A 14,182-nucleotide genomic window follows, 5' to 3' on the forward strand; every position below is an offset into this window, starting at 1 on the left:
AAGCTGACCACGAGCCAGCAATGCACCTTGCAAACAAGGCCACCAGCCTCCTGGGCTGCGTTAGCAAGAGCATAGCCAGGAGGTTGAGGGAGGTGATTCTTCCACTCTGTTCAGCACTTGTAGGACCACATGTTGGGGTGCTTAGCTTTGGGCTCCCAAACAAATCCTAAGGCCTGCCAAACTGGTCAGAAGTTGGTACACATGGCCTATGTTCCGCCTGGAGAAGAGAAGGCGTAAGGAAATCTTAGTGCTGTCAACAGCTATGTAAGAGAAGAGTGACAGAAGATGGAGAAGCCAGACTCCTCCAGTGTGGATTATGGAAGGATAAGCAGCAATGCACCCAAGTGCATATAAAATTTTTTGGCCCAGTATAGAGGAGAAATACTTACCTTCATGAGTCAACCTTGGCAAAGGTTGCTGAGAGAGGTTGTAAAGTCTCCATCCTAGGAGATAATCAAAACACGAGCAGAATTTGCAGAGAGTACTGTGCTCCAGCTGGACCTGTTTTGAGAAGGAGGGTAGACTACAGACCTCTCTGATCTGGGACCTCTGGAGGTCCTTTCCAACCTACATCATTCTATAGTGATCTGGTCAGCATGTTTTAGTACAAGGTAGTTTTACCAATTCTTTTTTAAGGTATTATAGATTTAGTTTGTCAGGGAACACTAAGAATAGGCTATTCCAAAGTAGTTTAAAATCATCATTAAACAAACCAGCCAACCAACCAACCCTTGGAATCTACAGGAATCCATTCAAATGCAGGGGTTTAGAACTTGAGGCAAGAACGGTGGTTTATACCTACAGAATGAAGATGCCAGAGGTGGCAGTAGCTTCAAATGACTTAGGTCATTAAAAGTAATCTTTTCAAGACAAGATTTTAGACCGATATTGTAGCAGAAAAGACTTTGAATAAATTAATTTGGAAATAGGAATGGATTAGGAAATCAGGCAGCAGTTCACTCAGTAAACAGCTAGGACTGCCACACATGAAAAGGTCTTCATTGTTCAAAGGAGAAACAAAATCAAGGTGGGAATAGAAAACAAACTGAAGATAAGAGGCTTAGGGAGCTTAGTGTGTATAGTGTATAAAAGGGAGAGCAGAGATAAGGCAGTAAGTGTGTGAAGGCTGTTGCATACGGTAGAGGAACCGGGGGAAAACATGTGGATTTGCTGCCCAGGGCTCAAGCAGCAACAGTTGAAGCAGGGTAAGTTCAACAGCATAATACTTTCACAGCAGTGAGAATTAACTAAACTTTGGAACAATGTGAAAGGGAAGATCATGGATGTATCACATTAAAAACTGTAAAATGGCGTAAGCATTATTTAAAAAATTTAGCTTTTATCTACTTAACAGACAAATTTGAAAGACTTGAGTACATGTGAAGAGAACAACAGTGGGTTGAACAGGACAACACCACTTGCCCAATACTGCTGTCCCAAAAGTGGGATCGTATACACGGTGTGCAACATGCCAATACATCCACAGAGTAGAGGTATTTTATTTATAGCATATTTACACAGATATGGGTGCTAGGTAGTATTCCACAAAGTTAGCATACCACACAGAGGAATTACCACATATTTATCCCGTTACACGATTAACAAAAACAATACAGAACCCACCCAAGTTTACATTCATGGGCTAGTAATTACCATATCACTTATTTTGCATAGTCCTTCAATTGAGTTGGTGGTTGTGATCCCCCCTGCCACCTTTACCTTTACCCTAGTTACTGTGGATTCTGCTGACTTCATGACAGTTAAATTTTTCAAGACTGCAAAACGGCTACGTCTTCATAGTTTACTGCTTAAATACAAATACTTCTTCATCTTGACCAACAGATCTGGTTTCATTTTAATGTTGTAACCTTTCCTGGTATTGTTAACTCCTACCCTCTTGCACACTAGAGCTTTCCATTTGCCTCAGATATCAATACTGATGGCACTGAAATCTGTATTTCATCAACATGCTACAACTTGATCTCTTGAAGACTGTAACACTTTGATTTTAACTGTTGTTTTAATAACACTTTTTGTTCTGATGATTTATAGATTAAACTAAAAGGCACGAGCTCCATCCAAAACCAAAATGGGACGGGGAAGGAAGATACAAATATATACATCCCTATTGTGAATGCAGTTCATAACAACAAAAATGCTTTTGGTAGTGTGAAGTCTTTAGTAGCCTTGAACTGGTTACAGTTGCTGGCAAGTGACTGGCTGTAGTAAGAGATTAAGTGTACTTCTAATGGATCTTTTTAGTTTGAAATATTTTAAACTGTAATTGATGAGCTTGCTTCTATAGTAGACATACTCCAATACTGTTCTTTTATTACTTCAGAAGTCCTAGTCTTTCCACTCTGATCCATACAGTAGCTTCATATCATAAAAAGGCCAAGCACAGGTTAACCAGTTTTAATTTCATCTTTATTTCCATAAATCAAAGTTAGATTTCAAGTGGTTAGATCCTTTGTTTCACATTTCTCACCCTACATACACACCTAGAGTCGCTACCACAAAATGTGCACCTATTACCATTCTAATAGACATTAGTTCCTACCGCATTTTTTCAATTTGATGCAAGTATCATTTGCCAACAACCATTTATAGTTATTTTCTCCATTTACATGAAATGGAAAGAAGTTGTAAATTGATGGTGTTTTGTTTGCTGCAGGTCCAACCAGTATTAGAATGTGTAGCAGCCTTAAAACTCAATAATGAACTGTTAAATAAGTAGCAGTGTAAAAGCCCCTCAAGTGTTCTATGTATGGAGTTACTTCCCACTGCACTAGGAATAGGACAAAAAGCCTACACAGTAGTGTCTATTCTATTCCACACACATCTCTTCATTAAAAGGGCTTGTCTTCATACCATTTAAAGACATACCTTGCACATCTAAGAATTTAATGGAATAAAGATGCTGACTGTTAGAACTACTTGTTGAAGCAAATACAAGTCTTCCATTAGGACGCCATGACATATATTCTCAATCTTTCTGGATTGACTGAAAAGTACAGAATGCATAGAAGTTCCTAGTGTCCTCTACAGAACGTTTTTAGAGAAAAATACTTTAATTGATGCAAATACGTAATTACCTTCTCTACATAAAAATCTCAATTTCAAAGAATCTTTGTATATTCCTTATGCAGTCCACTGGAGAATACATTTTTGAGAGTTGTAAATACCCTCTTTTAGAAGAAATGCTTGATATCTTTGGTTTGCTTATATGCTGGATGGAAAAAAAAATAGTTCTAAAGGGAATAACTACCTAGTTACCTGAGGTTCATCTTTCATTTCTTCTAACATGAACTTTGGATAAGATTAGCTGTTTGGTAGCTGAAAAGGGAAATTCTCTACAAAACAATGAAACACAAAGCTTGTTTTAGTAGTGCATATTAAATAAGACAAGGCTGTTTTAGTAAAACTAACTCTTAAGGATAGTTAAAAAACAAAACTAGTACTATTTGTTCTGGAATTAGTAATCTTTTTTTTTTTCCTGTATCACCACCTTCTTTACAAATATAAAGTATTACAAAAATATTCACAATAGTACTTCTATACTCATCTATTATTCCATATTACATTTTGAAAAAGTGCTTACAGAGGCAAGTTTATTAACTGCAAACTTATATCCTTCTAGTTGTCTAAAGCCCTGATCCAGTTGTTTAAAACCATTGTTCAACAGAGAACAAGGAGTTAAGACAACTTTCATCTCTCCTTCTATGAACGCCCTCCTTGCTTTTACATTTTCATGTCAAATTAAGTAACAGTTGCTTGAAAAGTACAGTGTGATTTATGTTAAATCGCAGATTAGCGATGTAGTTACTTCTAAACAGGAAGTTTCATCTCTAATGTAAGGCTTTGAGAAATATTTCATTGCTTTCATTTTTTATCCTTTTTCTCATTATCTAATACTTTATATTCATCTAACACAGCATGGCCAGTTTCCTTTGCAGTTCTCTTTACAACAGCTTTGATACCAATATTTTCAACATTAAATGCTGTCATACCGACATTGATTGCAGAATTCATAGCGTTGTCTGTAGCATGGCCAGCATCCTCTCCATACCTTAAGAAAAATAGCAGTTTTGTAGATATGTATACTTAGTATTTTTCTCTTCACTAGAATTCTTTTGAAAGCAAAAACCAAGAACAAATAAGCACACAGCCTGAACGTCTACAGAATAAAATTAGAAATTACCAAGCCATTTGAGTAGGTGCTGATCCTCTATCAGATGGATTACTCTTTAAAGTTACCGATATGCTTCTGCCTTTTTTCCTCACAAAAACCTCTCAGTCTTTCTCCCTCCTTCCCTTCTAGTTTTGAAGACAAGAGTAGAAGGCTTATCTATGGAACCATAACAAGCAGGAGGGGAAAGTTGGGTGCAATAACCCCATAGCACTTTTTTACCTAAGTTCTTAGGTAAAACTCCTCCTACCCTCTATTCCCCCATTTAAGTCCTCACAGCTAGACCCTTGCAGCTGCTAAACCTTCTCAGCCTGTACGATGGGTGGCAGCACTGAGGAGGGAGGGCAAACACTGTCCTGCCTTCTCACCCATTACAGAAAAAGGGACCAGAACCACCTCAGGCATATTTTTTTCCTCAGTTGGTACCACCACTGCCAGAATAGTGCTTGGTTAGCACTTGTCCTCTGTCACCTTTGCCTGCGTCTACATGGTGTAATATGATGCATGTCTGGTATAACAGCAGCATACTGCCATGTTAGTTCGAAGTCCCAAAAGTAGACTCACTGAAGTGGTGCACCACTGTGCTCAAGCAAGTTAACCCAGACAGTCTAAGAGGTCTCCTGGGTACAGAGAGCTGCTGACACAACTATACTTACATGCTGGAGGTAGCAACCTCCCTACAAAAACAATCGATTGGGCAGTGAAAACTTATCTGAACTAACCTGGAATCAATACAGCGGCAAAAGGGAAGGGGGGGTGGGGAGGAAGTTACACAAAACCCCCAAAGGCTCAGGAAAGCAATCCTGAGGATTTGTTGAAAATTACTAAGTGATGAAACCTCTGGTCTCTCCACTGGGCTGTGGGTCCAGCTTCTTTATGATTTAAGGGCAAGTCAGCAGTCTCATATCAATTACTCAAGTGTGAAGAAAAGTACACAGCTACACCAGCAGAGAGAATACTGAAGGAGGAGAACAGTACAGTGAGAGCAGTAACTCCAACTGTTCCGTCCAGCCAGACATTTCCCTGGAGAACACTGTAATCAGACAAACCAGGACAAAGGGAAGTATTTCTGGCAGCATCAGAACCCCAGCAGTTACCAGCATTACTTTTTTCCTGTGCTTCTTATGAAGAGGGATTCTTTGAGGACCTCAGAGTAAGGCTAGAGAGAAGCACAGAATATCAAAGAATCCAAAAATCCATCGCATTATCAGTACAGCAGCCATGGCATAATGGCTGGAACCAACAATGAAACTGAATAAAAAGAATTAGTGCTTTTTTGTTTTCATTCTCTGATAGAGTAACAGCCTTGATTTGCAGATCAGAATTAATCTCACAGCAAAGTGCAGTATTTGTCAACTTGATTAGTTATTTTCATCTCAGGAACATCATAAGCCAGTTTTATATAACATCAGTAAAATAGGTAACCTCATTTAAAGTAAAACTGTAGCTTATCCGATACAGTTAAGACTAACAATTTCTTAATATTTGATAGTTGATTTTTCAGTTTGCCTGTCTCAATTGCATGACTGGTAATTTTTTTTTTTTTAAAAAGGAAGAAAACCAACAAAATAATATTATTTATATTGTTGTAAAAAAACCCACCAAGGTAGTAGCAGGTGGTTTTTTTGGTAGAAATACTACTTCTGAAGCACTATTTTCTCCCAATTCTGATGAATATATACATATGATGAGCATTTCTTTATAATTTCATCCGCAAAGGAATTGTGGCTAAGTTTTAGCTGAGTTTTTTGTTGATTTAGAGACACTGTGATGATGCTCCTTTAGCTTTGTTTCCATTAAGTGGAATTTAGCTAATTCACTGAAGTATTTTGAGTGGCAGAAATCTTTGTCACTGAAACAGAAACCAGCTTCCAAAAGAGATATTATGTAGATTTTTAATACATTTATACAGATAGATTCTAAAGATCAAATATCAAATATTTTCAGTTGTACTGTAATTAACTGCAACATTTAATTACTTATTGCTTTTTACTCTTAGTGGCTGTTGACTGCTGATCTCCGTACTTCCTATTTTTATATCTAAAACAAAAACATCTGTGTGAAACGAGTACCAGTACAATACCTCCTGACATTCCTACTGAAAACAAACATCAGCAATAAAGCGCCACTAATTAGAACTTCACTGTCTAGCCTCCTATTTGAAATGCATCACAACGCAACCCTGAATGCCAATCCACTTAATACTGTATGCTGATGTTTACCTTGTTACCTTCTGCTAGTAGCCTGATGCTGCAGGATTCTGCTAGATGCACTTTTAGCAATCCTTTTTAATACCTCTTTTGCTACACTTATCACCAATTCCATTTAACCTACATGCTTTTGTTTACTCTTCACTCTCTATTATACCTATTGCACTTTTTTGAAGAGTGCATTTCAGACATTTTGCAGTTGTTTCAATATATTCCCTTATTCTCCAGAGCAACTTCCAGTACGTGCACTCAACTTTGTTCTTTCCATCACCTTACTAATATCATCTTAATCCCAAATGTTACTATCCTCTTCTCCCATTTTTTCTAAGAACATCTGTATTTTGCAAGTCAAGGCTATCCTCAAGGCTATCCTTATTGCTATTATTGCTATTTATGCCTTAGATTTCCTTACACAATTTTCTTTTTGTAACTCCTCACTTTAGTCAGACCTGCTGATAGATTAAGTTCTTCCATTTTTCTCTAAATTTAGCTAAGTTCACATAAATTGAGGGTCAGAGCTGAGAGGTTTAAACCAGTAACTTTTTTCACAATGACATTATACTGTAGAGCCATGCTATAAATCTGAACATTATTTGTAACATAGACTGAAGCTGTAATACTTCTAGAGGAGAGCTAAAAAAATACCACAATCATGTACTCATTTCATATTTTTACTTACAAGGGATGCTCGCTACTGTGCACTTAGCAGCTTATTATGTGCTACATAATTAGAGCAAAGCAGGTATTTCAGTTACCTTCGCTGCACTTTCGTAAGTTTTTTTTTGCCAGTATCCAAACACAATGACAATATGTTATAGAAGATGAAATAAATAAAAACATAACTTACTTGTATTTGACAGTTTTTACAGTCTCAGCTGAAACACTTTTAGCAATGCACTTTGCTGCAGTTTCTAAACCTTGCCACACTGTTGAAAACCCTGTAAAAATGAACAGCATATTTGAGTTCATAGCATTGAAAAGTATGCAATTTAAAAAGCATAAGGTATTTTTATTACCTTGAACTCCACTTGCTGCTACCACCAGAGCACCATCAAAAGTGGATTTGCCATCTTTATCCTTCTTAAGGGATTCTGGAACTAATTTGCAGCCATGCTTCTTCACGTGTGGAGCCAGCTCCTTTCCAACACAGCTTGCTATAGAACACACTCCCTCAACTACCATAAAACAATAGTACGCACATTTAGTAAGAACATAGAACATCTTTCTTTAAAAGTCGTTACTCCTAATTAAAAGTAAGCTTCACTGAAGTCTTAAGTGTTGCTTCTATTTAAACATGCTTATTTGAAAGACAGACTTTAATCCATGCTTAAGTACCCACCTGATGCAAAAGAAACCTTATTTTTGAGATTCTGCACAGCTGCAATTCCTAACAAACAAATCAGGTTGGTCTTATGGCTAAAAAGCACTTTAGAAGAAATACGTAGACATCACATGCTCTAATTTCAAGACACTGTTTCCATTGCTTTGTTATCCCTAACTTGCAGATAGGGAACAAGCTGAGTTTCTTTCCTGACTTCTCTTCTGGAGAAGTCTTTCTTAAAATCGTTCCAGCTCTTCGAAGTAGTTTTACAGCATCCAGCACAATTTGCTTTTAAACTTGGATGAGCCACTAAATACTAAATATAAACATTAATGCAAATAAATAACAGAATGAGGTTACTGAGAGCTCCTAGGGCTACCAAGCACCTCTAAACACCGAGCAATTTCCATCTGGACATATATACATAGTCTATTAGGTTTATTTTAAGTGTGCATATTTAAAACCATGCACACACACATTCTCTAGTGGTACAATATGTACATTAGTAACCAGTGACAGTACAGCTTTAAAATACATGATTATCAACTTGACCATTTTGAATTAACTGTCTAAAACTTTGAAAAACATGCCAAACTTCAGACTGCGCAGACTATTCTTTTAGGCAAGAAAAAGATGCCTCAAGGCCATATAGTAAATATTAGTCCTAAAGCATGTCTCTGGGAGGAGATAACTAGGCACAAATTACTGATCACTGGATGTCACCAGGTCAGTCCCTCCTCTAGTTCATTAGCTAGAGAAAACCAGCACTCGTTTTACAAAATATTTATTATTTAAGGCAAAATTATAATGTACTGTGAGATGGAAATTTTTACCTAAGAATTGGCTGACTTTCACAGCTCCTCCAGTAGCCTGCTTTGCTACATGAAGCCCCTTTGCTACAGCTGGGTTGACTTCCAGAGGTTTTTCTTCTGGTTGAATATGTTCTCGCAGTTTAGAAGCTCCTTTGTGGATAGCTTTACCAGTATATTCTGCTCCTTTTATTAGGCCCCAGCTTATCCAAGATGCACCTTCAAGGCAAAAATTGTTTTTCTTAGAATGTACAATTTTATAGGCTATGATTCCTACAGCTTTCCCTCCTCTGCCTCCACAACACTGACTTCAGAAACATTCCCAATTACACAGTCTGCAATTATACTCTTCCCTGAATGGGCCAGCATGAATTCCTCCAGTGATTTCTGCTCCTACACCACCCACGTTTTTTCAATTCACTTTAACACAGCCAGCCCTCATCTAAATGTCAGCTTAATACAGAAACTCAGTTTTTTAAATAGATAAAGTGATAGAACTGCACATCTCAATGCCATTAACATTCTGAAAACATACAACCCAGCCCTCTAGCCTTCCTAGCAGATTCACATTTATTACAATCAGCTGTTGGTCATTAGTATATTCTCAGAGGAAAAAAAAAAGTTTATCTGCAGAAATCACAATACATGCCTGCTCTTATATAACTGCTCATACAGGAGTAAAATTGTTCTGTCACAGTGGTTGAGTCATAGGGAGTGATATCCTAACATACAGTGAAATGAGGAGCCCAACTCATTTGCAATGAACAAGACTGTTCATTCAACACAATTCAACACAATCCTCTAATTACAACAGTACCTGACAAGATTCCATGGGCAACTTTCTGACTCCATTCTGGCAACTCTTTCTGATTTTCTGCTCCTTCAGGCTGTGGTTGGATGTGTACAGTCCGAGGCAAGTTAATGACATCACTAGAGGCTTCTGGAGGCTAACAAGTGAAACACCGGAGAATCTGCTTCACAACATATCATCAGGATTTCTGTTTTACATGTGATCATACAGATCCATTATCAGAAAACACTAATGCTGTGTATTCCTTAGGTAAGTATACAGAAATTCAGTGGAAATTTGTGATTCAATTACTTTTGCACAGAAATACTATGCATTCCAAAAAAACTTATCAGACAGCTCAGCATTTTCTGTACACTTCCTTCATCCAGTTACAATGAAAAGACTTGCATGTAACACAGCCATATGGTCAAGTAACTAAGTAGGGAAACTTACAGTACAAGTTAACTAGCAAAATAGATAAGAGACTTGTCCTTCTATCATTTTTATCTTCTCAGAGGGAAGTTAACTCTGTTATTCACTCTGGGAACTGCACTCCAGCTGCACTAGAAGAATGCAGCTGTTCTGGCTGTTTTGCTCCTCCTCCTTCCCTCCGATATTCAGAAATAAAGAAGTTTGTTTATTCTATGTGCTGTCAATGCTTTAGCAGACTGGTGCAGCCAAGGAACACATCAAGCTCATAATTGTCATGATACTGCTCCCCATTTAAAGTTGGGTGGACAGTTGTGGTGTGATTTCATGTCAATGAGTTTCTGGAGTGGGTGTTAATCATTCAAACATAGCAACCACCACCACAGTCTGGTTCGTGTTTCTAAAAAGTGTAACATCACTTTACACAGTTCACAGACAACGTGTAATTAAACCAATTAACGAAAGCAAAAAAATCATAATGGATTTAGGTTTTTGTTAGGATTCTATTTTTAAGACTTTTCCCCATGTAAAAGTAAAAGATAAACATTTAAACGATTGAAAACACTGCCAGTTAATGAGGAACAGCAAGAAAAACCTTTTTGTTTAGTTTAGAAGAGTCTATACGAAAGCATTCATAGATGAAACGTATGAACAGAATAGAAAACACAGTATAGAATAGTATTTGATATTGCATGGAATTCTTAGGTTCCTCTGAAATATTTACTGGAAATACAAATAGGGTATTGCACGAAGATGGCTGCTGCAGTAAAACAAAACAAAAACAACATTAACAGAAAACAGTAGATTAAGTCTTGGAAAGTTGCTAGGTTAACAATGTATCACTGTCAATTACTGCTTGACAGCAATGCGAAATCTCATGTTTAAGAGATGTCTTTAGCATGTGACCAAAACACTTTGGGGGCTGGGCAGGAGAAATGACCTTAGTACACAGCTATAACTAAAAAACAACAACAAAAAACCCAATTAAAAAAAACCAAAGTATGCTCCAGATACAATTTAGTACACCACAGTTTGGGTCACTACGTAGAAAAACATCCTATGAGACTTCTAAGGACTTTGACAAGGAGCAGAAAAGATAGGTGACTCTATACTATAATTAAATTAAATATACTTGTTAATTAGATCCTCATGAGTACTATACAAAACAGATACATTAAAAGACCGTCATACTAGGCTTTAAAATATTTGTGCTCCATCACAAAGTTTTTAAAACTCCAGAATCTGATCTGCTACTGATTTGCAAAACGCAGTAGCCCACAGTAATTGAAGTGGCTCTTAACAAACAAACAAAAAGAAATAAAAACCAAACACAGGGCACAGCATATATTGCTGCTTTCAACCAAGTCTCGAATCTAAGCAGTTCTAAGGTGCATTTCACTGGCAATTTTTTTTTTTTTTTTACTGTAAAATTTTAGAATAACTGTCCTGGAATTTACCTGGACTTTGTGGCCAGACATCTCTTTAAATTTATCTTCAAAATGTGCTCTCTCAGTTGCTGGGAGCTCTGAAGATAACCCTACTCTCTCATGGGATCCTGGCACCTGTGACATCGTATCAGGGAACATTAACAAAAACATGGAATTTTAGGACAACAAGTAACTAATGAGGTATCCAATCTGAACTACTTCTACACAGGAAAGATTACAGAATTTTATTCAGTAAGTCCTGCACTGAAACATCACATAGTTCTGTAGTACTCTTCCATTTGAAGTAAAAATTAGTGGCCTCCTGCACCAGTGAAATTCCCTGCTGAACTGAACAGGATTTAGAATAGAACAGAACTCTGCCTGTATGGCACGCTGCAAACTGGTCCTTCATCGTCACTGCATTCAAGTCTTGGTGATTCAGTAAGATTCTATCTTTCATGAAAAGATATAATCTTATGAGCTTTTAAGTAGTTCTTGACTACCATTCTTCCTGAAATGGTGCTCCAGTGCTCTCACAGTTGTATTTTTCACCTTGTTTCCAGTCACTGTATTTTACTGCAACTTTGTTAGACTTTTTTTTCTATTTTCTCTATATGTTAATATCTTACTGCAATAAGGCACCAGATTTATGTATTTTGAGATCCCACGTGAAGGCAGATTTCTAAGGTACATATTTTCACAGGTCTTCTCTGAAGCGGCTTAATATTTTTTTAACTGTAAACACATCTGGGCACAATATTCCAAGAACAGTATCATCAAAACCACACAGAAAGTGTGTGCATGCACACAGGAAAAATGTGCTTTCTCCTGAACAGAAAATTTCATTTTGGGTCCTATGTTCTCTTTCGGAAAAATAAAAAAAAAAAACAACCCAAAACAAAAAGGTGTTCCAATTCCTCTGTGTACTTACAGTTTAGTATTTTAAAATTTCTGTCCTCCCATCTCACAGACCCTAGAGTTTCATTACTAAGTTGCTTATTCTTGGCTACTTGATCTATTTCTCACTAGTGAGCTTACCAAGCGAGACACAGAACTTCGCAGTTTTACGCAACTAAATGTAAATGGAAGAATGTTTTGATCACTTCCACCTTTCCTTATTGGCTTCAAAAAGGCAGCCCAGGAATTTACCTGGATTTGAAGGTCAGACATCTGTTTTAAGAGATCCTCAAAGAGCTCTCTGTCAGCTGCTGGAAGTTCTGAAGACAGCACTACTCCCACGTAGGACCCTGGTATCTGGGACATCGTGTCAGGGAACATGTAGACTCCGGTATTGCAGCACAGAACAGGAGACTGGTTACACATCAGAGGATACAACCAGTCACAAACCTAGAAAAGATAAGTACATAAAGGAATTAAAGAATCCTTGTAAAAAGAAAGGCAAGCAGAACATAGTGATAAGCTCCACAAACTTGATTTTCCATAAAGTTTAGCAAGAAAAATAAAAAAGCCTTACGCCATCTTGGGGGGGGGGGGGGGGAAGAGAAAACACCCAAAACAAAATATCTCTTTGGAAATATCATTCTTGATTATTTTTGACAGTCTCATACAGAGAAAATACTAATTTTCACAGGACTATATTCAGACTGGTAGCCTTTTAACTGAGGTCTAGTCTTGAGGCCAGGAGTAGAAATAGATAAAAAGCACTGCCAAACAAGTCGAAATTCACAGCGCCTGCAACTTCCTGTAGATCTCAGAACAGGTTTATATCACAGGATAAAGAGAACATATGGCTGCCACTGGCCAACTGTTGAAGTTGCTAACACAGGCAGAGGTGAACCAGCAGACCCAAAATCAGGAAGTAATGTTACTTTGTTCCTCTTAGTGTCCCCTTTGCTGATGAGACTTCCAACAGCGCATCTTATCAGCAACAAGGAGATCCAAAGTCAGAAACCAGACCAGAAACACAACGTACATTACAGAACATGCCCACATGAAGGAAGCATGAACTGAAAAAATCCAAATAATTAATCTTTTTTATTTGTAGTTCAGAGTCTGGATTAACATTGGCCCTCAAATTCCAAATTATCAGTTGTCCTAACTGCAATAATTTATAACTAGTTGAGACTGAAGCGGCTAGTGCGCAACCCCATTTTACACTGACGTGTTACATTAGGTGAATCAACGTGTCTTCTCTATGTGAGGACAGGGAAGTTAATTTTACAAAAATGAAACGACATGTTAAGTCAACTCCTTTAGAAAACAGAATTCACCAGAACAGTCATCACTTGACAACCTTGGGAAGATACAGAGGTGATTTTCACAGAAGTCATAAAAGTGCATATTTGCAGAAAACCATTTTTCCAACAGCTGTAACATCCTCTGTACTACCACACAGAGATTTAGGGTCAGAAGAACAAGAACTTAAGAAGATTGCCTTTTAAAGTTTTATGACAGTTCTTGAAATTTAATTAAAGGAGAACATGATTTTCCTGTTACCTGAAGAAATGCAGGTGGATGATTCTGGGCTGTCTCACTATCTGTATCCAGGAACTTCACAATGCGTAGATATCCAGGATAGGAAGGGGCACTAACCTGCCCATCAGGAGTCACAAAGAATATCTGTACTCCTTGGGGAATCAAGATCAGCTCATCTGCAACCACTCCCAGGTTTTCAAGGGGAGGTGGCTGAGTACACTTACTGTAGTAGTCCTCACCTACAGAAGAGAACTCCCCAGAGTCTGTGCCATAAGACACAGTAAAATGGCCATTGGTAGCCTGAGGAGTATAGGCAGGAGGTGCTTCATTTGGCAGACAAAGAGGTTTTGCAGATGATGGACTCATAGCTGGAATTTGTTCCTGACTCACAGTTGCAACACTTCCATCTGCTGCAGGTGGCTGACTTGGTAAAAACAGAGAATTAGGGGCTGGGGGTCTTTCTGGCTTTTCTTTGGAAGGAATGGATGGGTACAACTTGGGCACCCCAGCAGGGGCATCCATTGCAGCAGGACTTGCTTGTACAGCTGGGGTGTTTTGTTCTAGAATGCCG

The 14,182-nt window shown here is 37.9% G+C and overlaps 1 protein-coding gene across 2 annotated transcripts in view; it reads right to left on the reverse strand.

Annotated features, from left to right (window-relative positions):
• Positions 1-3,679: 3,679 nt before the first annotated feature.
• The window catches only part of SPG20 (spastic paraplegia 20 (Troyer syndrome)), a 10,793-nt gene continuing 290 nt past the window's right edge, over positions 3,680-14,182 (reverse strand). Inside the window, exons 1-8 of one of the 2 annotated variants that reach the window (XM_010293416.1) lie at positions 13,633-14,182; positions 12,325-12,522; positions 11,206-11,310; positions 9,347-9,476; positions 8,554-8,748; positions 7,416-7,574; positions 7,247-7,337; positions 3,680-4,069 (exon numbers count right to left, since the gene is read on the reverse strand). The exon at positions 13,633-14,182 is cut by the window's right edge and continues 290 nt beyond it. In XM_010293416.1, the coding sequence (XP_010291718.1) occupies positions 3,883-4,069; positions 7,247-7,337; positions 7,416-7,574; positions 8,554-8,748; positions 9,347-9,476; positions 11,206-11,310; positions 12,325-12,522; positions 13,633-14,182 (1,615 nt within the window). In that variant the 3' untranslated portion in view covers positions 3,680-3,882. The remainder of the gene's footprint in view (positions 4,070-7,246; positions 7,338-7,415; positions 7,575-8,553; positions 8,749-9,346; positions 9,477-11,205; positions 11,311-12,324; positions 12,523-13,632) is intronic. The other variant, XM_010293418.1, reaches the window with a different exon arrangement.

Source organism: Phaethon lepturus, unplaced genomic scaffold (assembly GCF_000687285.1).
Source record: "Phaethon lepturus isolate BGI_N335 unplaced genomic scaffold, ASM68728v1 scaffold7968, whole genome shotgun sequence".
NCBI lineage: Eukaryota > Metazoa > Chordata > Aves > Phaethontiformes > Phaethontidae > Phaethon > Phaethon lepturus.